This window comes from Protopterus annectens, chromosome 14.part0 (genome assembly GCF_019279795.1).
Source record: "Protopterus annectens isolate FY-2018-M chromosome 14.part0, PAN1.0, whole genome shotgun sequence".
Lineage (NCBI taxonomy): Eukaryota > Metazoa > Chordata > Ceratodontiformes > Protopteridae > Protopterus > Protopterus annectens.
The window spans coordinates 1,020,676,909-1,020,704,830 of record NC_056748.1 but is presented as its reverse complement, the minus strand read 5'-3'; the positions used below and the strand labels follow the sequence as shown (position 1 = coordinate 1,020,704,830).

At 39.0% G+C, this 27,922-nt stretch overlaps 1 protein-coding gene across 3 annotated transcripts in view; it reads left to right on the top strand.

Moving 5' to 3' along the window:
• The window catches only part of PYROXD2 (pyridine nucleotide-disulphide oxidoreductase domain 2), a 374,632-nt gene that overhangs the window by 252,388 nt on the left and 94,322 nt on the right, over window positions 1–27,922 (top strand). For all 3 annotated transcript variants that reach the window (XM_044056825.1, XM_044056823.1, XM_044056824.1), the window contains 2 exons: window positions 5,531–5,665; window positions 14,578–14,650. In XM_044056825.1, the coding sequence (XP_043912760.1) occupies window positions 5,531–5,665; window positions 14,578–14,650 (208 nt within the window). The remainder of the gene's footprint in view (window positions 1–5,530; window positions 5,666–14,577; window positions 14,651–27,922) is intronic.

The following is a 27,922-nucleotide window of genomic DNA, read 5'->3' as shown; positions in this document are numbered from 1 at the left end:
AGACTGTCTGCATAGAGCATCTGTTTGAGGCCAGTAATCATCTTTGTGAAGTATTTCTGTGGCCTTTCCTGTTGTTGTAGATGTCTTGTGAGGTACATACCAAAAGGAGCATGTACTCTATAATGGGTCTAATGAGTGATGAATAGAGGGGAAGAATTACCTCTTTTTTTCTGGTTGAGAAACCTTTTGTGATGAGGTGAGCCACGTAGAAGGATTTCCTGACCACTGTGGTGATGTGATTATCAAAGGAGAGACTACTGTCCACATGTGTACCAAGGTCTCTTATCACACTTTCGGGGTTAAGTAGACTACCACTTATGTGGTAGTTCTGGGTACAGAGTTTTTACCAAAGGGGATGACAATACACTTTTTGGCATTGAGCTTGAGGCCATGGCTTTGACACCAGGCATCTGTCTCAGTGAGGCCCTTTTGTAGTATGTCCACATTTTTAGGAGTTTCGATTATTGCTCCTAGTTTGCAGTCATCTGCAAACTTTGTTAGCCAAAGACCTTCTGTGTTAGCCTGTACTTCAGAGAAGTAGATACCAGACAGGAGAGGACCCAGGACTGTATCCTGTGATACTCCACTTGTCACCGGTTTGAAGTCGGATTTGGAGTCTGCTACTTTCACAGTGTGGGTTTTGTCCATGAGCCAGTTGGCAACCCATCTTATGACATAGGGATTTATACCTAGTTTAGTGAGCTTATCTATAATTCCAGAGTGGGGGATGGTGTTGAAAGCCTTGGCGAGATCTAGATAAGCTGTGCGAGCCACCTTACCCTCATCTATGGCTTTGGTGACTGTTTCAAAGAAGTCAGTCAGGTTTAGGAGACATGATCTGCCTTTTACAAACCCGAACTGGGTAGGGTCCAGAGTTTGAAGATTACCAATGTCTTTGTTTATGAGTTCCATGATGATACGTTCCATTGCCTTGCATGTTTGTTTTAGGGAATGGAGGGATTCCCTGTAGTATTTTCATACAAGTTAGGGACAAAGGATACAGATAGAATAGGTATTATAGCAAGTGAAAGAACAGGGATTGTTAGTTTTGGTTGGTGAGGTAAGGGCATTTTAAGAAAGAAAGATAGAATGACAGCAAGAAATAGGGATTGTTAATGAGATAGATTGGAGTCAGAATAGGCTATTTGGGCGGGTATTATGAAGAGTGATACAAGTGTAGGTGTGTATGTATGTGAAGTTTCAGGAGAAATTAGGTTGGTAATTGGATACTTAGGGGAAGGGGTGTGGCTTGTGATGTATAAATATAGGAGCACTGGGGGGTGGAAATTGGGGGTAGGGTAGGGGAGTGGAGTGAGCCCGCAGGGCAAATGGAGCGGGAAGAGTCAGAGAGATGAAAAAAGTCAAGGAGAACAATCAGTAAGGTGTAAAGGTCAGAAGAAGTGTGAAGAGTTAAGGAGGAAAGTAAAGAGGGTTGCAGGGAGAGACTTGAGGAAAGTAGAGAGGGTTGCAGGGAGAGACTTAGCCTATTAGAAGAGTGAAGTGTGAGATAAGAATCTACTGGGACATGAAGTAGAGGTTGAAATAGACTACAGAAAGGCTAGGAGCTCAAAATCAGGGAGGAGTCACTAAAGAAAGGTCAAGAAATACAGGGCAGTTAGCTGTTAGTAGGGTGCCACCTGGTGGCCAGTCAATTTCTTCACTAACCAAAAATCATACTGCTTGCAGACCTATTTAGGCACTACAGCAGTTCACAAGTTGATTACTAAAGTTCGGAGATAATTAGGGCAGTTTCCAACATCAGGTGTACAGGTCTAAACATTCTCTATAGGTACTTACAGAGAGAGAAACATTTACCGTGTAAAGGTTCCTACAGATTCTTAGGTTTGTTTAGTCAAAAGGTGATTCAATGCTCTTGCATTTAGACAAATTGGGTAAGAGAAAAAGTACACTAATAATAGCAAAGGCTGGTTTAACTAGATGGAAATTAATGGAGTGGTGGCCTGATCAATTGCTTAAACCCCCCACAACCTGATAAAATGGCCTTCAAAAGGAAGTACGGTCAGCACCAATCTAAGCGCATCAGATTTCTAACTAGTTTAATACAATAGAACCCAGCCGGGAAACAATGTGTATAGCAAGTGATACAGTCTATTTTGGTCTTAAAACCTAAGAAACATAAATATGTTGGTGTGTAAGCAACAGATAGTGTAAGAGACATACCAAATATGCCTTCAAAAACCTAGAAAGACACATTCAATAGCCGGCATGCATATCTCAAGTTTTGCACTAGATAATAAGGGCAGTTAGATAGCAAATAATTAATTACTAAACCAGGGGACAGCATTCAGTAGGAACCAAGTCTAGAATAGTTAAAATGTGCCAGCAGGTAATGTAACAATAACAGAGTAATTCCCTAACATTGTATTGTAAGCTCTGTGCAAGTGTTCACGGCCAAAAGTGTAGCAAAACCTGTAGAATAACCTACGGGTGTTATGCTATCTCTGTACAGGCACTTACAGAAAAAAAAGGTAATGCACATTCAAATAATAATTATAGAGCACAACTTTCTTAAAACAATCCCTGTGTATGATCAGAATCAATGGTAAACTGATATAAATGATTCACATTGAGTAAATAATACTATTCTGTATAGTAAAAAGCCACATTCTGACATCGCATAGCTAAGGCAATTTCAATAGCCTCTAATTTTACAACGGCCATGGAAAGGCTTTTTTTTAATGCTCCATGTGCACCACTCTACAGTAGCTTAAATGGTTACAGTAGAAATACCAAGCAAACACAAATGTCTCTCCACTCCCACAGATAGTAAATAGCAGTCCATAGCCTTGACAAGATGCAGTTGTTTTCATTTAAACAGCTAACAGTTTTGTACTTACACTAGGTAGCAAACACCGGAGCCAGGGATGCACAGCAGCCAGAGAACAGGGCAGGAGAATAAAGATGGCGTCCCTTAGAGTGGGGTATATTTATATCATTGGAGAGGAAGTTGTGGCAGTACGGGGGGAGGTAAGTGACAGGGAAGAGGGGGAGGGAGTGGGAGTAAGAGCAGGTAAAGACCAGACACCACTGATGTACAGCAACAGGTCTAATAGAAGGAGGGAAATGGTGAGGCGAGGACAACAGAGAATGAAGAAATAGATCGGACAGGGGACAAAGAGAGCAGAAATATAATTGAAAGATAAGGGTATGAGGCGCTTAAGATCTAGAGGTGAAAGTACTAAAGAAAGTCAGGTAGACAAATAGGAGTGTAAGAAGCTCATGATCTGGAGGTAAAAGTACTAAAGAAATGAAGGTAGGAGTGATATCGAAATGAAATGCAGTAGGATTATAGCCAGAGAGGGGAAAAAAGTCAAGGGGAACAATCAGTAAGGTGTGAAGGTCAGAAGGTAAGTGTGTAGAGTTAATGAGGAAAGTAAAGAGGGTTGCAGGGAGAGACTTGAGGAAAGCAGAGAGGGTTGCAGGGAGAGACTTAGGCTATTAGAAGAGTGGTGTGAGATAAGAATCTACTGGGACACAAAGTAGAGGGTGAAATAGACCACAGAAAGGCTAGGAGCTCAAAATCAGGGGGAGTCACTAAAGAAAGGTGAAGAAATACAGGGCAGTTAGCTATTAGTAGGTCGCCACCTGGTGGCCAGTCATATAAATTGCAGCAGGAGAAAGAGGTCCCCTAAGGGGGATAAGAAGCTGGAGTATGGGAGGGAGCTATCCTAGTTAGGAGTAAGAGGGTAGGTGTGGGAAGTAAGGGTTAATTTGAGGCTAAAAAGGAGGAGATTTGGCTGCTTGCTAACCTAGGAGGGTTGCTTGTTTTACCTAGCAGTAGTATTAAGCTAAGCAATAGCAGCATTAGAAGACATACTTTCACTGTATTCTTTTCTGGGAAAATGACTCTCAGGGAGCAGGTCGATTTTGTCACTATTCAGTTTATTCCTTAGCTTCCAGCAGGGCACAATCAGGTAGGCTAGAGCTGGGACAAGCAGGAAGACAAAGCTGGTACATATAAGAAATAAAGAGAAAAAAAAAACAGTGATGAGACTAACATTTCGGGAATTAAGGATACAAATAGTGAAATTCCATAGGCACAGGCTGAAGAGTCACCTAAGCAGGTGATCCCTTAAACTTAAAATTTCTTCACAAACCAAAAAACATACTGCTTGCAGACCTATTTCGGCACTACAGCAGTTCACACATTGATTACTAAAGGTCGGAGATAATTAGGGCAGTTTCCAACATCAGCTGTACAGGTCTAAACATTCTCTATAGGTACTTACAGAAAGAGAAACATTTACTGTGTAAATGTTCCTACATATACTTAGGTTTGTTTAGGCTAGAGGTGATTCAATGCCCTTGCATTTAGACAAATTGGGTAAGAGAAAAATTACACTAATAATAGCAAAGGCTGGTTTAACTAGAAGGAAATTAATGGAGTGGCGGCCTGATCAGTTACCTAACCCCCACCAACCTGATAAAATGGCCTCCAAAAGGAAGTAGGGTCAGCAGGCAATCTAATCACACCAGATTTCTAACTAGTTTAATACAATAGAACCCAGCCAGGAAACAATGTGTATAGCAAGTGATGCAGTCTATTTTGGTCTTAAAACCTAAAAAACATAAATATGTTGGTGTGTAAGCAACAGATAGTGTAAGAGACACACCAAATATGCCTTCGAAAACCTAGAAAGATGCATTCAGTAGCCAACATGCATATCTCAAGTTCTGCGCTAGATAATAAGGGCAGTTAGATAGCAAATAATCAATTACTAAACCAGGGGACAGCATTCAGTAGGAACCAAGTCTAGAATAGTTAAAATGTGCCAGCAGGTAATGTAACAAAAACAGAGTAATTCCCTAACGTTGTATTGTAAGCTACGTGCAAGTGTTAATGGACAAAAGTGTAGCAAAACCTGTAGAATAACCTACAGGTGTTATGCTATCTCCGTACAGGCACTTACAGCAAAAAAGGTAATGCACGTTCCAATAATAATTATAGAGCACAACTTTCTTAAAACAATCCCTGTGTATGACCAGAATTAATGGTAAACGGATATAAATGGCACAATCAGGTAGGCTAGAGCTGGGAAAAGCAGGAACACAAAGTTTCACTGTATTCTTTTCTGTGAAAAAAATGACTCTTAGGGAGCAGGTCAGTTTTGTCACTATTCAGGAGTCTATTCCTTGGTGCCCAGCAGAGCACAATCAGGTAGGCTAGACAGAGCTGGGACAAGCAGGAACACAAAGTTGCATATTTTTAATAGTGGGGGGATTACACCAAAGATTTTTTTTTTTTGGTGAATTTACCTATATGTCTTCATCTTAATTGCATGTGTTCATGAATGCATAAGATAATATCACATAACTCATTGATTCCAGCCTGAATAACTAAACTTAAGTCTTTTTACAAGCAAAGCTATTTGCTGCAAAATATGCTTAAAACTGATGTGTAACAATAAGCATTATATGCAATGCACTTTCTTAAAGCTGGCTGTTTGGTGGGAAGTTGGACTGTGGCTAAGTGAACATTTAATTCTACATTGTCTTTATTTATTTTCAGCCTGTGGATCATATTCTGGTTGGAAATAATGGGAAGACAAATGGCGTAGTACTTCAGGATGGGACTGAAGTAAGAAGTAAGCTGGTCTTGTCAAATGCCACTGCCAAGGTGACATTCCTACAGCTGACTCCACAGGTAGTGTTTAAAACATCTATAAATTATAACTGATTGGGAAATGTATCCCTCTGCCAACCAAACCTTGTCTGTTGCATGGAAAAAAATGCTTGCTTCACATAGTAAGGTCCTTTTGGCAAAACTGTGCACTAATTAAGGAAAGTATAATGTACACACATTGCAGTTATTTATGTTTTAAAAGTTATTTTTCTTTATGTATTTCTGAACCTCTACATGTTCATACTCTATAAGCAAATTCAGTTTTCGGTAATCATATTTCCATGTATTAATCTCTGTTATTCTTTAAGGAAACTTTGCTTACTATTTTGGGATTCTTCAGTTAGTGAATATTGACTCACGGTTACAATTTTTCTTCAAGCAGAAACTGCTTTCTCGAAAAGATTGAATATATTATTGTAATGAATATTGCCGCGGTGGTGGTGCTGCGGTGGCATTGTCGCCTCACAGTAAGACACTGTCCGGTTCGATTCTCAGCTAGAGTGTCTTCTGCGTGGAGACATGCGTGAATAGGTGTACCTTCATTGAAGGTTGTGCGTCAGGGCTGGTAACTCGGCACATAAAAATCAACTACCAATCATTAGCAGACTGGGGTTCCGCTGTGGTAACCCCTAACTGGGAAAAGCCGAAAGACACAACAACATTGTAATGAATATTGCATGAAGGTAATTAGGACAATGGTCTTTTGATTATGTTCTGTGACCATCATACCATTATCACTTGTTCATGCTTAGCAGCTTGCATTTCAAACTTTTGAATACAAAATCCTCTATAGATTGTACTGACATTACCAATTTCCATTGCTTTCCACATGGTCTCCTTATCTTTCTACTTAATCATTTGTTTTATTACCTTGATTTCATCCCTTATGTAGAGGATGAATCCTCCAGTTTTATGTCACTCTCCTTCCTCAGTGCTGTGATATGTTCGGAATCCAGTCATGGTTCCCTGTGTGCCATTTTAGCAGTACTGCCACAATATTAAGGCATTGCTCTCCCATGAAATCTAGTACCTGTGGTGGCTTTTTGGTACTTTTAGTGTTTTGTTTATGTTGTTCCTTTTTGCTTCACCCATGGCAATATATTCTCTGACATTTTTCCATTTACACTTAGTTTATTTAATGTATTAACAAATGCAAATAAATAAATCTCCCTCTAATCTTGTTCTCACCACTGAAATTGTTTAGTATTCATGGTGGTGCAGTGGTTATTGTTTTTGCCTCACAGCAAGAGGTTCTCCGGTTCAATTCTCGGCTGGAGTGCCTTCTGTGTGGAGTCTGCATGTCCTCCCTGTGATCGATTGGAATTTAAAAGACATGCAGATAGGTGCGTGTGTGTGTGTATGGGTGTGCCTTCTCTGAAGGTTGGGCACCAGGCTGGCAACTTGACACCATAAATATCACTGCCATTCATAAGTGGACCAAAGATCTGCTGTGGCAACCCCTAACCGGGAAAAGCCGAAAGAAGACTGTTCTAGCAGATGAGGCCAGGATTTATCTCACTCATGGGATTCATACGAGTTTCATGACAGTGCAGTCATGTGACCATCATCACTTTCCCAATATCAACCCTCAAGCTGTACCCCCTTTGTTAGGAGAGGCTAGGTCAGTTAGTCCCATGGTAAATTTAAGGGTACCCATCCAGCCATTCACATTCTTTTTGAAGGATGATAACATAATCTGTATGGTTAGTTTACTCCAGAGATGGGGGAGGTGCTGCATAATGAATCTGTTTCTCCCTCATATTCTTTTTATCTGATGGCAGAGACTTAGGTACCTGGTGCTGGTATTTGCTAAGCTATTAGACATGCAGGATCAGGGATGACAGTGTCTCCAATGTCACAGTAAGCAAATAACAGAATGTTTAATCAAGAGTTTATAAGATTATGAATAAAGGGGTACAACCTCTAGACTCCCTTTGAAGTTCAGTGCCTTTATGCCTTGGGTGAGGGAGACATTGTACTGTATAGCTGGTGTAATCAGTGCTGAATATAAGGGAACAGTTACATCATCCATCTGGATGATATACTTTGACTATTAGTTGTGCTAAGTAGGAGGATTTTCTGACTACAGTAGCTAAATAATGATCAAAGGAGAGAGCCTGTTAACCTAGGCTACTGACTAATTTTCATTTAGCAGTGGAGTATTGTTATTATATATATTCAGTGCAGGGGGGGGGGGAACCTGCCAAACAAAATGATACTATATTTTTTTGCTTTTAATTTGAACCCATTTTCAGTATACAAGGGATTAACATAATTAAGATTTTCTGAAGAGTATAGGTGATGGGGGGTGGGGGGGTGGGGGGTGGTCTTGAGAATAACACCTAGTCTGTACTCATCTGCAGACTTAATTAAGCAGAGGTCCTGGTTCCCAGTTTGCAGTTCAGAAAAGCAAATTGCAGAAAGAGGGGATCCCATAGCAGAGCCCTAGTAGACTCTTCTGGTTACTTTCATTCTTTAAGATGAGGCATCTGCCAATGAACTATGTGGTTTCTGTCTTTTAGCCAGTTTACTAAGCATCATAGCACGTAAGGATCTATATTCAAAAAGTACTTAGCATGCTTACAATGACTGCATGGAGTATGGCATCAAACACTTTGGCTAGGACAAGACACACTGTACAAGCAACATCACTATTGTCAACCGTCTCTGTGACTCTCTCAAAGAAGTTAACTAGATTTAATAGGCAGAATCTCACTTTGGCAAAGGAACTGTTGAGAATCTAGCCTAAAAAGGTTTCTAATATTATAACTGACAAAATCAATTACTGAAGAAACTCCAGCTCTATTCAGTCGCATATCGTCTGCTCAGAGGTGATCTGTGCCTGACATACAAGGCCATGTCCAACCCGGAATTAATGGGCATGCTCCACCTCAAAAAATCCAAATCCACCAGAGCCACGAGAGCAAGAGACTTAAACCTCAACACGGATATAAATAGGACATGCTGGAGGGACAGATTCATCACCCAGAGACTCCCTACACTATGGAACAGAATCCCAGTCCATGTGAGGCAGAGCCCCTCACTGACTCTGTTCAAGAGAAATCTTGACGAGTGGATGGGAGATCGTAGGTTTACCCCGGGAATCATCTCTGTATCACTGCTGGACAGAGGCACAGCAAACTAATGGGTATAGTATTCTCATCCTAAGGGGTGGTGAAAGCCACACACACTCTGGCTAGGCTTATAAATGCCCTAGGGCAGATAGCCTAGTATGAACCTATGAACCTATGAACCTATAAGAGTATAGGTGACGGGGGGGGTGGGGAGGTGGTCTTGAGAATAACACCTAGTCTGTACTCATCTGCAGACTTAATTAAGCAGAGGTCCTGGTTCCCAGTTTGCAGTTCAGAAAAGCAAATTGCAGAAAGAGGGGATCCCATAGCAGAGCCCTAGTAGACTCTTCTGGTTACTTTCATTCTTTAAGATGAGGCATCTGCCAATGAACTATGTGGTTTCTGTCTTTTAGCCAGTTTACTAAGCATCATAGCACGTAAGGATCTATATTCAAAAAGTACTTAGCATGCTTACAATGACTGCATGGAGTATGGCATCAAACACTTTGGCTAGGACAAGACACACTGTACAAGCAACATCACTATTGTCAACCGTCTCTGTGACTCTCTCAAAGAAGTTAACTAGATTTAATAGGCAGAATCTCACTTTGGCAAAGGAACTGTTGAGAATCTAGCCTAAAAAGGTTTCTGATATTATAACTGACAAAATCAATTATGATACTCCAGAGCTTTGCAGATCAGGGTTCTAAAGTAGGTGGTCTGTACTTACTAGGGGTTTGTGGTAAGGCCACCCTTGAGGAAGGGCATCTCCACTGTGAAGCACTAAAATTCAGGATCAAATCCTGCAGCTAAACTTATATTAAATACTTTGAGTAGACATTCGATGAGGACATGTTTGACTCTATTAAATATCCACTTATGTTCTCAGGTTCTATGGGGGAAGTATTTTTGATCTTTCATAGAACCTTCAGAACGTGTTTCAGGGATATGTGGCGTTGAGTTAGATGTTTCAGAGTTGATGTTTGCACTAAACTTGTTTGTCCCATTTACCTTTAATTCTGGGTATTGTTTGGTATTGTTCATTAGTTTCCTAACATATCTTCAGAAAATATCCTAAGTGCATGGGTGGCTTTACTAGGCCTAATTGTATTTTTCAGTACTCTGGTAATATTTTTTAAATTATCCTTGTAATGAGGAGTCTTTTGAATCTGCTGCATGAATTAAGCTTTTTTTTTCTCTTATTGTAAAGTTTATTTTGGTGGACTACCTTTGTGTTTTGTTTCTGAATTTCCCATTGTATTTTGCTCTGGTTGGGACTGCTAATTCTATATATTTGTCAAAACAGGAGTAGAGCTCCTTTGTGAAGTCTACTGCTGCATCAGTGTGCAAGATAGTATTGTCATAGGTGAAAGAATATATGAGAATTGCCTGCTTGAAGTCCTTAATGTTTTAGAGATGTTATTTTCAGGGGCTTTGGAGGTTTTGAAGGCGAATATCACAAGTTTATAGTTAAGCATAACTAGAGATAGAGCTACCAGAGGATTAGTACACACAGAAGCCATATTCGTGGGGACCAGATTAAGAATATTATGTAATTTGGTATGTTAATTAACTATCTGTTCCAGGGATTTTTTTGTTAATTACTAAGATCTTTTGGGCATAGCCTGTATTGGAGGTATGCTCCAGTTAAAGTCTCCCAAAATAATGAAGTTTTTGTTCATAATTGTTTTTGAAATAATTTAGGATTCTAAAATGATCATTTTAGGACATGGAGGCTGATTTGTAGTAAGCAATAAGTTGCCCGTTTTTCTTATATGTTTTTGTAATTTGGAGTTTTTTAGTTCAGCTGCTGGGTTTCTAGGTCTCTGTCTGGAAGTAATATGATTCTTGACAAATATGGAGACACTACCACAGTTATAATCAGGCATGAAGGCATGGTAGGTGCAAAACCAGGGTATGGATGCTTTTCTTATTCTGCACACTGTGGTGTTTTAACTGCTTGCCTTGCTGGTCACATCCTAAACAGTTTATCATCCCACTGCAGGCCAGCAAATTGTCAATGCAGTTGTCAGTGAAGCCAAAAGGCTGAGCTCAGCACCAGTTGTTTGCACACCTGATAAGCACAATTATGTCATACTTTGTCTATGGTGATCTGGTTTTCTACTATATGATTTATGCCATCCTTATGTGTTTATTAATAATGGCTAGTTCTGCTAGCCTTTATAACTTTTGCCTTACTGAATTTAAAGAATGTGTTTTTAACTGTCAGCAGAAACACAATGATTCTAATAAAATCATTTCTGACTTTCTTACTCGTCTCTTCAGAAAGACAGTATTAGGGGTCGTGGTCTGTCTGGTACACTTTTTAATTAGCCAGACTCCTGGATTGTTTTGTAGGGATCAAATATGAGACTTTTATTCTATGTGACTGCTGATCTCTTTACAAGGGAATGTCTACATTCAGTTGATTGGTCAGTAACCAAAAGTCTGAAATTAAAACTGGTGTTTTAAATTAAATGTAATTATATCAGCAGTATGAATACCTGGCATGATTTTAAACTGTAGTGTAACCACTGCAATATTGGAAACATGATCATGGTTCTAATTGAGTGAGGGGTGCATCTTTTATGTACCTTGTATATTTGCAATTTGCCTGCATACTTACCACTGACTTAAACCAGAGTATGATAGGTTACCATGGATTACAGAACCCAGTACTGGTATTTATGTGGGACACTGGTGAAAGAATGTATTAGAATGGACACAGCATACTACCCAGGCGAACAAGCTGTGCTGATATGAGATTTAAAATAAAGGAAGTTGCTAGAATGTAAGCCAGTAAAATGGCCTAACTGTGTATTACATAAAGTTTGAGAAGCTGTGCAAATATGATTGCTGGTACCTAAAAGTAATTGCAGAAAGAGGTTCTGAAGAATGAGATAGGAAGCCCAGAAAAAGAGGGGTATTTAAATATTGTCTGCATTAATGTAGACAAGATGTATAGCAGGGAGACTCCTTATGGTGCAGTGATTTTGTCAAAGACTGATTTAACACATCTATGGGTGAATGACTGGGACAAGCACAATGTTGTATAAGCTTAGTTTAACAAAGTTTGGACCAAAACTCTGTGCTTTGCATCATCTGTTCAGATTGTTGATAAACCCCTTTATGTGAAGTTCTGACCTGAATAATTTAAATCCAGTAACTGTGAGTGGACGATGAAGGAAGAGGAGCAATTATACAGAAAATGACAGAAAGAATAAAGTGCAAGGTGAGATGAAACTAGACTGAAGAAAAGAATGACGGCAGGTAGTCAAGAGAGGCAATAAAGACTGTGACAGAGTGAAAGCAAGCTAGATGCAATCCCACTTTCTTCCGTTTGTAGTGAAGTGAGCATTCACATCCACCCACATGTGAGGGAAGTTAACTGAGGAATGCAGAGAACCATAAAAGAAGAGGCTGAATGATAAGGGAATAAAGTTATGTAGAAAGTAGGTGAAGGTTGGGCGTCGAGCTGGCACCTCGGCACCATACAAATCTACTGCCAATTATTAGCAAACCGGAGTTCCGCTGTGGCGACCTCTAACCGGGAAAAGCCGAAAGAAGAAGAAGAAAGTAGGTCTTATTCAGTAACAGGAAGAAAAGCACAGAGTGCAGGGACATAAATGGAATAATTAATATAATCTTATGAGAGTGGAAAGAATACCAGAAATGAGCATCACATAAAGAAAAGAACAAATGCAGGCTCAGTAGAAAGTAATAACTCAATCAATCAATAAATCAATACATAATTGAAACATGACACAATTCAAACTGAAAACAAAAAGGAGACTCTATAAAGTTAAACAGACAGTATCTGAAATACACAATGTGTCGCTTTTTTTTATCCAGAGAAGATCACATTTAACAAAGATGAAACAGAAACAAAGGTCATGCATTTTTTATTATGGTCAGTGAATGTAGTGCTATAGTGTATTAAGTTTTATCTGTGTTTGCATGTATTCGTTTTCTTGGTACATGGGCTCTGGTCTAGTATTGTCTCATGGTTCATGTGAAAAATACTAGGCTAACTGCCCTGAAGGACCATTTTTAGCCTAGCCAATAACTTATGTTTAGAATCAAGCTTTGTACCTTGTGTCTATGTGGGGAACACCTTAACCATTATGCCAAACCCACTCCCATACTAGTGAGGCATTCTATACACAATATAAGCAAAGTGTTTTATATAAATTAAATAAGGAATAAAGCATTAGTTAAACATATGAGGATCATTAATTGGATAGCAGGAAATATTAGTGTTAGTAATATTTAAGGCATTTAACAGAAAGCCAAAGAATTACCTACAGTAGAATACATTGACATATTCTCCAGTTGGTATGCTACAAGGTACCAAGTACAAAATGTTAAGTAAGGAATTTTTGAAATATTGGTAAATATGAGGAAGTACAGACTTTTAAGTACATGCCAGTTGTATTTATTGAATTAAAGGCCAAATTGCTATCAGATGTGATGCCTAAACATATGACATTAATATATTGTTGTGGTATTCCAGAAGGGAAGTGACTTAGTTGTATGCATGATGTACAAATACAGAGGGGAAAGAATTCACTGAGTGCAGGTACAAAGGAAGTGACTTAGTTGTTTGCAGGATGTATAAATACAGAGGGAAAGAATTCACTGAGTGCAGGTACAAAGGAAGTGACTTAGTTGTTTGCAGGATGAATAAATACAGAGGGAAAGAATTCACTGAGTGCAGGTACAAAGGAAGTGACTTAGTTGTTTGCAGGATGAATAAATACAGAGGGAAAGAATTCACTGAGTGCAGGTACAAAGGAAGTGACTTAGTTGTGTAGGATGTACAGATATAGAGGGAGGAAATTAACTGTGTGCAGGTACAAAGGAAGTGACTTAGTTGTATAGGATGTACAGATATAGAGTTAGTTGTATAGGATGTACAGATATAGAGGGAGGAAATTAACTGTGTGCAGGTACAAAGGAAGTGACTTAGTTGTGTAGGATGTACAGATATAGAGGGAGGAAATTAACTGTGTGCAGGTAGTGCAGGTACAAAGGGAGTGGATTATTTGTGTGCAGGATAGACAGATACAAAGGGAGGGTATTAACTGTGTGCAGGAAGCGCAGGTACAGAGGAAGTGACTTAGTTCTGTGAAGGATATACAGATACAGAGGGAGGGAATTAACTATTCAGGGAATGATTTGTTGTTCATATGTTTTTCCTGGCATCATCATGCATAGCTTCATATTCATTTCTACATGCCATTTAACATTGCACTTCATAATATCAAATTGCTTATTGCTGTAGACTTGGTTCTCCTTGTGCATTTGTCTGTTCCTTACTATTATTGTCATTGCGCATTCTGGTATGTGTCACAATCTGTATGCATGTTTTTTTACATATCGTGTGATGTTTTTTTTTTCTTAATATTTTTTACTATTGCAGAATTGTTCATACATTTTGTAATTTGTGCTACTTGGCACAATGTATCATCACCAAAATTAATGAATAAATAACATCTATTTATTATGGAGCTTGCACTGCTTGATCTGATCCTTAGTGTGCGTGGATCTCTTAGCACAGTGTATTTTCTTTATGAAGAAATGTGCATTCTGATTGTTTTGAATTAAAATATAGCTAATTTTCTGTTACATAAATGCAATTAACTGTATGTAAACCTGTAACATTCTGTGATAAATATGGCTGATTTGTTCCTCTTTGCTAAGTATTTTGTACTTTTGTAAGTTAAAACGTACATCACAGTGTATATGTGCGCACACACACACACACACACACACACACACACACACACACACACACACACACACACACACACACACACACACTTTTGAAGATAACATTTCTCTTTATGCATGTTTCAGGATGCTCTCCCTGATGACTTTATCCGTGGGATCTCCAAAATTGATTATACATCCCCTGTTACTAAAATAAATGGTAGGTACATGCTGCCAATGTTGCCAAAGGTAAGTGAGTTTCAATCAGATCATTGATCTTTTCATGACAGAAGTTTTTAAAATATTTTAAGTACAGTACAGATGAACACTGATCATGTGTAGGTGGGAGTGTATGTGTGTGTGTTTATGTGGACACATTGTTTTGGATAATACATGGGAACATAATGCTACTGTAGGAGAAAGACCCACATTTGTTAATTTTCCTCCATCTTTGTATGATTTCATTACTTACACATGACACCAAGCAAAGCAAAGTCATCTACCTAGTCTGTCCTGTATGTTTAGCTTGGACTTCCTATGTACCTGCTTTTAATACATCTCCCATGCCATTCTTATTGAGGGATGCTCTGGCATCACAGACTGTCACCCACTAAAGTAAACTGAGCCATGTATTCACTACTCTATCAAAAAAGAAAGTACTTCTACTACATAGATAGAACAGCTACCCTTAATCAGGTAGGTATATCTCATCATCCCTCCTTAGTCTTTTTTCCTAAACTCTAAACCATTGCAATGTCTCCTAAGTGTACTATACAGCAAAACCATGAGTCCATTGTCTAATTTATCCTTTTTTATGACCAGGTTTAGCTGCTTAGTGCCCCCACCCACATTCCTTGTCCTCTAGTCATTTTTCATCCCTAGTACTTTTATTTTGTATTTCTTAATTAGCTTGATATATTAATTCCTGTATGGGCACTAGAACGGAACACAATACTACAGACTGGAGTTGATCAGAGAGATATACAGGGGTACTATTATATATTCATCATTAGATCACTGTTGCGGTAGCTTTTAGCAATATGGGATGTCTTGTTGAGGGTTGGAATCACCTGACCATTTTTAAAAATCATGAGTTTTCCTTCCACATGCCCTAGTCATTGGTATGAATGAAGGATACAAAGAAAACAGTTGCTAGGGCACCAAATACCCCAGAACTTTCTTGCCTCCAAAGAGTGTGCTCCTGTGATGGCTTTGGATGATTCATGGTCGTCTAGCACTTAATCAAAGCTGAGCAGATAAGTTCCCCACTGTTCATGGGTTCATAGGTAGGTACTAGGCTATTGACCCAAGGGCCTATATAAGCCTAGCCAAATGGTACCCTGGCTTTACCCACCCAAGAAAATTATTTTCCTGTGCCCCTGACAAGCAGAGCCACAGAATCCCTGGGGTGAATTTCCTATCTTCCATCCAATCATCAAGATTTTTCTTGAAGAGTGCTAATGAGGAGCTTTGTTTGATATAGACAGGTAGTTTGTTCCAGAGTATGGGAAGTCTCTGGGACAGGAATCTATACCTCCAGTATGTTCTGTTTATTGTGGTGACAAGGTTTAGGTCCCTAGAGCGTGTAGCTTGGAGGGATTGGGATTTCTTTAAGTGGAGCATGTCCAACAGCTCTGGGTTTGACATAGCTTTGTATGTTAGGCAGAGATCGCCTCTGAGCAGGCGATATGTAACAGAGTAAAGCTGGAGATTTTTGAGACGTTCTGCATAGGGCATTTGTTTGTGGCTGATAATCCTCTTTGTGAGGTATTTCTGCGGCCTTTCCAGCTGTTGTAGAGATGTTTCATGAGGTGCATACCAAAATGGAGCGTTGTACTCTATAATGGGTCTAATAAGTGATGAGTAGAGGGGAACAATGACCTCTTTTTTCTTGGATGAGAAACCTTTTGTGATGAGGTGTGCCACGTAGAAGGATTTCCGGACTACTGTGGCGATGTGATTATCAAAGGAGAGACTACTGTCCACCTGTGTCCCAAGGTCTCTTATCACACTTTCGGTGTTAAGTAGACTACCACCTATGTGGCAGTTCATGGGTACAGAGTTTTTACAAAAAGGGATCACAATGCACTTTTTGACATTGAGCTTGAGGCCATGGCTTTGACACCAGGCATCTGTCTCAGTGAGGCCCTTTTGTAGGATGTCCACATCATTAGGAGTTTTGATTATGGCTCCTAGTTTGCAGTCATCTGCGAACTTCATTAGCCAAAGACCTTCTGTGTTAGCCTGTACTTCAGAGAAGTAGATACAAGTAGGAGAGGACCCAAGACTGAACCCTATGACACTCCACTTGTCACTGGTCTGAAGTTGGATTTGGAGTCTGCTACTTTCACAGTGTGGATTCTGTCAGTGAACCATTTGGCAACCCATCTTGTGACATAGGGATTTATACCTAGTTTAGTGAGTTTATCTATAATTCCAGAGTGGGTGATGGTGTCAAAAGCCTTGGCGAGATCTAGACCACCTTACCCTCATCTACGGCTTTGGTGACCACTTCAAAGAGGTATATCAGGTTTAGGAGACATGATCTGCCTTTTACAAACCCGAACTGGGTAGTGTCCAGAGTTTGGAGATAACCAGTGTCACTCTTTATAAGTTCCATGATGATACGTTCCATAGTCTTGCAGACCAGGCTCATCAGGCTAATGGGGTGGTAGTTTCTGGGGTCCGTGGTGGCTCCCCCTTTGTGGAGTGGGATAACCGTTACTGTTTGGCATTCAGTGGGCACAAAGCCTGAGGTGAGGCTATGATTGAACATGGTACTTAGGTGGGGTGCCAGTTCGTTCTGTAGTTCATGTAGTACGCAGCCTGGGATGTTGTCAAGTCTCATGGATGCTGTATTCTTGGCTTTGGAGAGTGTGTTTTTTTACCTGTGCAGCCATGATTACAGGAACTTTGCATTCTTCCAGTATAGAAATGGGCCCTTTAGGGGATGAGAGGGGGATAAAGTTAGCACTGAATCTGTCTGCCAGGATGTTGACAATATCAGTTGGTTCTGTATATTTAGTGCCATTGTGCTGTAACTCAGAGCAGATCTGAGTGTTGCCATTGAGATTCTTGACATAGCTATAAAATGCTTTGTGGTTGTCTTTAGAATCAGTGGTGATTTTGTTTTCATAATTAGCTTTGGAGGATTTTATGAGGGATCTCAGCTTCTTACTGAGGCTGACCAGGGAGTTCCTCCAATCATGGGATTTTACTCTTTTTTGCAACAGTTTCTTTCTTCTGTTGTAGTTTGTTTATGGCAAGGGACCACCAGATTGGCTTCCTTTTTTTGGAGGATAGCATCTTGGTTCTGTTAGGGATTGCACGATCCATGCACTCGTGTAAGTGCTTATAAAGTGTATTTGAATAAGATTCAGCAGTCATACCTCTATTGCCCTTCAGCATGGGTGTCGTGAAGTTTGCCACTTCTGTCTTAAGAAGTGTGAAGTTGGCTTTGGAGAATTATTTTACGGTGGTTTCCCTAATGGGGGGTGGGGATGGGTTGTGGATATCTAGGGTGATTAGCTTGTAGTCGGATCTGACCAATGAGGAATTGACCTCTGGTATGGAACACTGGTTGTCCATATTGGTAATGACCAGGTCTAGGATATTGCTGCCCCTGATAGGGGTGTGGATAAGTTGATCCAAGGCTTTGGAATTGATCAATTCCAGAAAATGTTGAGCACAAGAGTTGGTACATGAGTAGTTTTCCCAGTCAATGGTGGGGTAGTTGAAATCGCCCATTATTAGGGTGTTAGGTTGCACCCTAATATTTTCCAGTGTATCAAGAAATGAGGAGTGGGAATCCGGGGGGATCTGTAGCAAGCTACAATTTAGATTGTGGTCTTGCCCAGAGTTAGTTGCACTTGGATAATCTCGGATGCATTATGCTGAGTAACTAGGCTGGAGGTGTGGATATCCTTAATGAATATGAACACACCTCTGCGTTTAGTGTTTTGGTCCAGGTTAGGTGGCCGAAAGGCGTGGTATGAATTGTAGCCTGGTAATGCAGGGGTGCTCTCTGGAGCCTTGAACCGGGTCTCTGTCACTGCATAGATGTCGATGTTCTGCATTTTAAGGAATGCCTCGAGTGAGTGCATTTTAAGGTTTAGACTTCCACATCTTTAAAATGAAAAATGTAGAATATTTTGTTGAATATAATATTTTAAGGCTTTTCTGCCTTTCGGCTATTAGGGTTACTACTTTTTACTTCAGAACATAAGTTTCACTATTTTACTTTTCTGAAGGATTTTCTGTACAGAATTGTATACTTTCTGAAAAAGGGATACAATTTTACCTCAGAAATATTCGGTGGGAACTTAGTCTTTACCTAATAGAATGGAAAGTTTTACCATGGAAAGTTTGTTTTCTGTCAGAATTTTAAACCATTTCTAGCTCCACTAACCAGTTATTAAGCACTGTTTTTGGCTGTATGCTGGCCCTGTGTCTCTGTTAGGGTTGCCATCTTTCTTTGTGGCTAAAACGGGACTAAGGTCATTCTTCTCCCATCACCTATAACTCCACCCATTCCCCCCTCCCCACCCATGCTCTGCCCATTTTGTGACATCACCGTGGCATCAGCTGATGGGAACGCCCTCTTTTTCTGTTCCAGATGCCTGCTTTCAGCCAATTTACTATGCTTTTCTGTAAAAAAGCATAGTAAATCAGCCAATGATGCATCACTAATGGAATGTTATTCAGTCGCAACTATGCATACTCCCTAAACCCAAATTCCCAATAACATTCTAAACCTAAAATCTGTTTCCCTTCCCTAAACCTAAACCTAAATTCCACCAGTCGTGGGCAGGGTTTGGCTAATGTGCATCCTTCCATGTCCTGCTTTCTGCACGCATCTGTATATTCAATGACCGGCAGTCGACTGACATTTGATTCACTGACCTGGCCTTGACTGACACTTCATTCAATTGATTTTCTTGGGAAAGTAAATGCATGGCTGTGGCCACTTTCCTCCACAAAAGTGCATTGTGTGATCATCAAGTAAATAGCAGCATGATTAGTTTAGGGTGACACCTCCATACAACCAAAACAAACAACTGAGAAGGTCTGGCTAATAATTGGTAAGTGGCCACATGAAACCAGCAGTACAAGTGGAAATAACTGCAGCCCAGTCATTTCCTCAAAGTATCACTTGTCTGACTTTCATTTGGTGTTAACATGCAGGAGCATGGCTCTCAACGAATATTTTGGTCCGTTCCTCAGGGACAAATTAAGAAACAATCAGGGCAATCAGGAACACTTTTAAAATTATTAGTACTATTAACTTGCAACATTGACAGAATAAGAGAATATGAATTAATACCCATTTTCTGAAATAAAAGAAAGTCTAACTATAATTATTGTCATTATTTCTTAAGTGCAATTCTCCACCTTTTCTCCAATCATCACCAGTTTTAGAGGGATTAAAAGAGAAATAAAATTTGACTCGGGGACAGTTTATGAGCAGGGGAGAAAGGAACATTGTTGTCAAAACAAGTCTCACGACATTGTGACAAACTATGAAGTCACAGTAATCAGACTGAACAGGTGTTCAGGCTACCGGCAAGTGGCACACACAAAATACTAAGCCCACGGTACCAATCGCAGCCGAGCTTCTTCTATTTACTAAAGTTACAAAAAGAACTCCACTCATCAAATGTTCTGCTTCTATCAGTTCAACAGAATTCATCCTCCCACCCCTAACAACTTCTATTTAAATAATTCCTGTACATCATGTAATCCAGAAGTAAACACTATATTGTGTTACCGGGCGGTAGTAAATATCACATAAATGACCTGAAGAAACAAATATAATACACGCAGCAAAATAAAGTTGTTTACAACCAAGAGAAATCCCGGAACCAATCCGCCACACTACTACAATAGTTTCAGTTTCAGAACAGCTAAGTGCACAAAACCTTCTGTGCAATCTTTTATCAGAGACCCTGACCCATACCGAATAAACTACAGGTCCAGACACTATTTCTCAAGACCACTAAAGTATTGGCATACAGGCTAATATGGAAGCCTACAAAAAAGAAAGAAAACTCAGTCATCAGGTTTACTACCTTACAATCCAATCCCGTTGACCCAGTGTTCCAACACAGCAGGCAATACATAGTGGAACCTGAGCGTACATTTCTTGGCCCACAACTTCCCAACCTTTATGCATCAACTTTCAACTTTACTTCTTTTCTGTCAGACAGCAATGCAAAATGTTTCCGGTACTGAGACTGGTGCCCTGGCTGGAAAAGATTTCGTACAGGCAGCTGCTGCAGCATCCATCCAATCAGTGAAGGGTGATTCGGGGGCATTCTATAAGGAACTGGCCAATCAGCCATAGAGGGAGAGAAATTCTATTTGGAAGTTGGTGCTACTGAAGTGAGTCGAACAAGTGACACTTTTAAATGGATGCTCAGTTTTTTTTTTTTTTTTTTATCAGCATTCTGTTTTTTAAGTGTACTGTGTGTTGATTGAACTTTTTACTCCAATTTTACTCAGTGGCACAAAACCCGGACTTCACATGTCCGGTTTTGAATGAAATTTGTAACCGGAAAATTTGTGAGAAAACCGGACAGTCCGGTCAAAAAATGGACAGCTGGCAACCCTAGTCCCTGTGGGGATTATCTAACTTTTTTGTGATTGTAGTGAGTTTTGTGAAGAAAAGTGTACTGTTTTGCCCTTTGGATTTTCTTCAGTCCCAAGAGTGTTTACAATGTGTCTGGCTCCTGTAATAGCTCATCACAGGTTGCTGGAAATTCACATTTTCCCTTATTTAGATGACTGCCTGATTTTTTACAGATTATTTCACAGCTTGTCAAGAATCTCTGGATAGGGTAATAAAGCTATTTCTCAGCCTGGGGTTTCATGTGAACATAGAGAAAGCTTCTCTCATTTCATCTCACAAGATAGTGTTTCTAAGGTGTTTTCCAGATTCAACACTTAGATTGGCTTTTCTTCTTCTTAAAGGTAAAGTGGAGAGTTACAGGGAATAATTTCTAATATTTTCAAACCAGACTCAGGCATCTGCTAGAAAATAGCTCAGAATTTTGGGTTTAATGGCCTCAGTTAGTAATTGATCATGTTCCCCTTGGCCAAATTCCACATGAGAAAGACTCATTGATTTGTCAAGTCAGTTTGAACTCAATATCAGCACCATTTATCATTTTAAATTCAAGTCCTGGACTTTGTAAAATGAGAGTTAAATTGTTGGGTGAAACAGCCATCTGTCAACCCATGCCATCCTTGTCCCTTCTGGGACACACAAAGTCTGTGAGAACAGATGCTTCAAACTTTGCCTGGGGTGCTGTGACCAAGGGAATAAAAGTGCAGGGTCTATATAAAAAAGTTAAAACACACAAATGTCAAGGAAATTATGGGATTTTTTTAAATCTCAGACAAAAACATAATTCTTTGGTACATAAACAAAGAAGGTCAGGGGTAGATCTTACCTTCTTTGCAAATTGGTTAGGTTAGCTTGGGATCTACCAATTCAATTCAGTTTGCACCTGAAGGTTATGTACATTCTGTCAGAACCAAATATTGTGGCAAACAAGCTGAAGAGGACCAAGGCAGACCCTAATGAACGGAAGCTGCACCTAGGTGGCTCTTCTAGGAATTGATCCATTTGTGGGGAACTCCCCAAGGAGATCTGTTTGCCTCCGCTCAAAACAGACAGCTAAAGTACGTCTGCTCCAGGTCCTCTTGCAGGCTAGCCTGGAAGGCAGATGCCTTTTCACTCTTATGGATGGGAATGTATCTGTATGCATTTTCACCCCTTCTTCTATTTACAAGAGTGCTTCCCAACATGTGGAAGCACTCTCCAGCAGTAATTGTGATGACCCCCTTTTGGACCAGACAAAAATGGTTTTCCCATCTTTTGAAACTGGTCAAAGGAAAATTGCCACAAGCTTCCTCACAGACTGGACTTACTCACAGAGGACAAGAGACTTTGATATGATCTAGTGATCAACACTTTCATTTGGCTGCCTGGTTGATAGAATTGTAACACCTTTAAGGCGCTATTTTTAGAGGACATGTAGCAGATACTAAAGGAGGCAAAGAACCGTTACCACTTAGAAACTATATAAGGGTAATTGAAGAGGAGTTTCTAGTTGGTACCTATTTAAGAACCAGGATCCTTTTGATGCTCAGTCTCCTGCTGTTCTTCAATGTGAGTTATCCACTGGACTTCCTTATTCTTCTATCAAGATTCATCTCTCAGCCAGTTCTGCCTGTGTGCCCCTGCATCCCCCCTTTCTACCCAACCTTTTTGAAAAGATCTTTGAAAGGGGTGTTACGTTTCCACCCACCTAGTTAGTTGACAGGTGGCTGTTGCTTGAGAGATTAATTTTGGTTTAGAAAAACTTAAAACTAGTTCCTTTTGAACTTGCTCATAATGCTAATTGGAAGGTATCTTGGTAAATTATGTTACTTTTTACTTTGAATTCTACATGAAGAGTATCTGAGTTACAAGCTTGGCTCCCTATTGAAATGTCGCCACTCGAAATGCCAAGTGATGGCAAGCTGAAAGTAAAAAAGACTGAAAACACAAGAGAAGATTGAATCTCAAAAATCTCTCTTCTCCTTTAAACTTCTTTTTCAGGGGGGGCAAGCCCCCCACACCCCTGGACTATATATACCAACTCCGAGATTGCCATACCTTGGAGAAAAGGAAATATTCTGAGAAATTTCATCTTGCAGTTAGTATATGCAATCCCAAACTTTTGGCCATTCTGTATCCATATTTCTGGACTCACTCTAAAGGATCCCAACATTTCAGATGGTTAACTACAAGCTGTAATGCTGAATAATCCCTATCTAATATTAAAAACAGATAAACTTTGAGAACAAATCCAAGGTCATTTCAGAGTTTACACTAATCCAGGCTATTCAGCTCCTTGTTTTCTTTAAAGAGAGTAAGGGAGAAAGAATTCTTCACATTCTGGATATCCATAGGTAACTTGTTTAATATATTGCAGAACAAAATCTTTCAAGACTTTTGGTCAACTGTTTCTCTCTTATGAAGATAAGAAGAAAGGACAACTAATGCCTAAAAAGGCAATTTATAAATGGTTATCCTAGACAATTATCTCTTGTTATTCTCACCAAAACAAGTCACTTAGAGGCAAAGTCAAACCCCGGCTAATTTTGTGTCTTTTAGGAAATAGGTGGATAATAGAAACATACCAGAGATAGCAACTTGCTCTTCTCTGCATACCTTTACCAAGCACAAAAAACCTGCTTCCTTCTGTCAGTCTAGAGAAGGCTTTGCTAGCACTATTCTCCAATACTGGACTCTGATCCAGCTCCCCCCTCCCCTTACCTAGTAAGTTGTAATATTTGTCTCCTGATCTAATGATAACATAGTGCAGTTGTTTAAGTAAACCTGCCATATTAGTACATGTTTAAGTAAATCACTGCTGCAGCATCCACTTCCTTCCTTCATCCCACTATTTTTGCTGTTTTTTGCCAGGAGGAGGGATTTTTTATTTTTTTCAGTTCTCTCTTGTAGGGCTCTAGACTGCTTATCTTCAGAGGCAAGAAAGGTCCGAAGTATTTGGTGTTTTAACCCTTGTTTTTCTCTTCGACCCTCATGCACACCAGTGGCTAGGGTACATGGAAGGAGTGCTAAAGCTTTGGACAGCTGGGCATTTGGCTCCGATTCTTGGTAGGTTATCATATAATGCTTAAATCTACTGTAGTAGTGATCTATTTGAACATATACCATTCTGGTAGGTTTATTTACCCAACTGTAAGTGTGTGAAGTAGATCACTGGCTTTGGCTATAACCTTCTCATTTAGTACTTGGTGTTCTGCTGTTACTGGCCTCTGAGTTCATACCATCTCAGAGAAAACAGAATATTTGTATGACCCTTTTTTCCAAACTGCTGTGACCTTGAGGGTAGTATGCTTATAGACTACTTTGTAAGGGAAAACCTCCCACTCTGTTAAGTGTGAAAAACCACACTCTGGCAAAAATATCTGTTTTCAAACTCTTTTTTTGTCAAACATACACTGTAACACTAGTAGGTAGTCATCCATTTGTTGACTGGGCATGGTATACTGGGGGTTGGCAAGTCAAACAGGCTCATAAAGTAATAGTCTTTATTAAAGGGTACATTACAGCTTTGAAAATGCAAGGCAGACTCAGCAGTAATGGAATGGAATTGCCAGTGAAGGAATGAGACGTCTCCAATATATGCTTGCTTCCACTGTCTGTATTTCATACATTCAGCCTAGTTTTCATTACATGACTTCTAATCTGTACAGTAGCATGTCCAAGGCCAGAAAATAGACTCTCAAAGTGCTTCTAAAATGTTGACTTCAGAAGACTGCCTTCAAACAAGTTTCATGTTTTGGAAACTTCGAATTTAGATTAAGTGAAGGCAATACTGTAATAACTGACAATGTGGGTGTGGTATATTGAAGATTTAACCATGGTTGGTGTGGTTTAATCACGTAATATACAATGACATTATTTAAGAAGAAATATAATCTCTTTGTATAAAGCTGTAGCATATATTAATGGAAAAAAGTCTGGGTGACAGCACTTTTTCCATTAGTATATGCTTTGATTTACAACGGGCACTCTGGTTGGACTGACCAATCAGTTTGCTACTTTTTGAATGTTAATTGCCAGTCATTGTATAATATGTATTCTCCTCCAGCCACAAACCTTTGACCAGAGAAATTGGCATTTTTTTTTTAAGTAAGCAAGACAGAGGGAGCAAAGATACATGAAAAGGAAATCAGGAATAGTTTCTTTTACAACGTCCTAGGGACATCAGTATTCCATTAACTCTCACCACGCCTTTCACTAACACACTAACAAGTTCATAAGCCATGCCACCTTACAACATAGAGTAAGAGTCACTATTATGAAGACCTTAGAATATGAATACCAAAGTAGGGCAAGCACTACAGTGCTGTCTATTAAAATTAATATTATTTCAATTAAATTACATACTTATGCACCATTCAGGATTTAGTATCTTAATCATTCAAGCAGTTGATAATCAAGTTCGTAAAGAAATTATTATTCTTCACAGCTTCTATAATGCAGTTTCCACAGTGTGTCACACCCATTGCTATTCCAGTATTCCAATACCAATGCCTGAAATAAGTTTTCTCTTAAATTAACTCTCCCCAACACTGCATTTCATGCTGAGCCTATTTAATTCAGTGACCTACACTCTATTGCATCTGCGTAGTCCCTCGTCCATCCTGCAGGCACCTGACCTGGCCTGCTTTGTGTTTATTTTCTTCTCTACATTAAATAACCCAGGCTTGGGCCACTTTTAGCTGAAACCATGTTTCCATCTTCTAATTTCTAACTCATGAGACCCTTGAGTTAACACAGCCAAACTATCTGTAAAAAAAATTGCTTCAATCCCCATGAACACCCATGATCAGCTGAGAAACCTGCTGTGTTCTCTAAGAATAAATTCATTAAAAATTATTGAAAATCTAAAACAACAAAAACATTGTGTCTGTGTCTGTAGATAAATATGAATATCATAATGAGTATCAGTGTTCCTTAACATGAACTCCTACAGCTCATATTTCAAATAAATTTACAATAATTTGCTACTAATCCTGACACTAGAGTTATCAGTAAATACAAGTGTGTATCAGTAAAAAATAATATCCGTATTCAACGAGATTAACCTAAGCGTCACAAAGTCACAATTTTCAAATAGAACATTATCCCCTTAAAGTTTATTTCAAAACTAATTAAAATGTACCAAACAGGTGAATGCAGACTATCTTAAGCACTACTAAGGACAAAATGCCTAGACAATATGAAAATTAACAAACCAAAAGTTTAAATAAAAAAGTAAATATTTCCTTTAACCTTTACTGTGGTAATTTGCAAGTAGACATCTTACCAACTTAAAATACGTTCTATAACTTACTGCAACCCCTTCCATGTTTAAGCTTTACAGATATGAACTGACTGCATGCCTGTGATATTCAAAAATAATCCTTTAGAATATAGAAAATGTATTATCATAGGAAATAGAAGGCAATTGTGTCTTGTAACCAATTACATCTTGTTGGTGTCTACCCTCAAACTGAACCTCCTGTCTTGAGGAAGTCCAGGCCAAAACAGCAAAGGGTGAATTTGCCAATAATCATCCAGTTATCCAGTCCCCATCTGAAGGAAGGTAATGTATCACGCTACTTAATTTGCAATGGGACTATATTTCAGAGGTGGGAATGGTGCAGTGTAACAAACCAATCTCTCCACAGTGTTTTATATATTTGATGCTAAAGAATTAGACCCACTTGTTGTGGTATTTGTGGGTCTACTCAAGTTTGTAGAGATGGAAAAAAATTCATGAACTGCTGGGTCCCTAATGGCCTAAAAGGCAAGGCATAGATTTCCCCTCAGGAATCAACAAGACACTGACGCTGAGGGGCGGTGCTTGCAGTTGTTTCTGGTAGCTTAGGGTTTTTAATTTAGTGATTTTATTTAGTAACCTCTGGGATCTTCCTAGTTGTTTGATATGTATAGTGAGGTACATCCCAAAGTGGGCATTGTATTCACTAATTGGACTAATCAATGCAGAATATAATGACCTCTTTGCATCTTATAATTATACCCTTGGCAATCAGCGCTGCTAAGTTTAAGACTTTCTGACTACTATAGTTATATGGTGATCAAAAGAGAAGGAATTATCATCCAAGATACCAAGATCTCTAACTACATTCTCATTTTGAGGTGGAGTATTGTCTATTATGTATGTTGGGAGATAAGGATGATTTACCAACTGCGACTACGTTACACTTTATAGCATTTAATGTAAGCTCATTGTTAGAACACAAGTGGTTTAAAATGTCAGTAATATAACAAAGCCACACAGTGAACTGCATAAACTGATTTATTTCTTTTGTAACATAAAAACAATGATATACTAAGAGCTTTCACCCATCCACATCAGGGCATCATCAGAGTACAAAGAATTAACAACAAGGCCATTCATTATATAAAACAGCTAATACCATAATAATTTAATTGAACAAGTGACTTAATTAAAAAAAGTGGTGTCTATTAAAGCTTGGCACAAAGACATAACCAACGTCAATAGGTATAAAAAAACTTATGTATTTGTATATCAAAACAATAAATGAATAAATAAATAAATGGATATATATTAGTACAAAATGATAAATATTAGATAAGATCTAATATTATTATAAATGTTTGTACAAAGAGTTAAAAAGTGTAAAATATATTGGGATGTAAATCAGATATGCTGTTTAAATAAAAATAATGTAATTTGTTGAAACAAACTACAATTTGTCACAAAATATATGTATGCATGTTATATATGTGAGTTCTTGTAAAAAATATTTTTAATAATAAAAATGTATAAACTCTTTAATATATATTGTGTGTAAAATATGTATTTAAATATTTTGTATTAATTTGTTTATTTGTACTTAAATAATAACACAGTTGCCATTATAATAGGTCATATAAAAT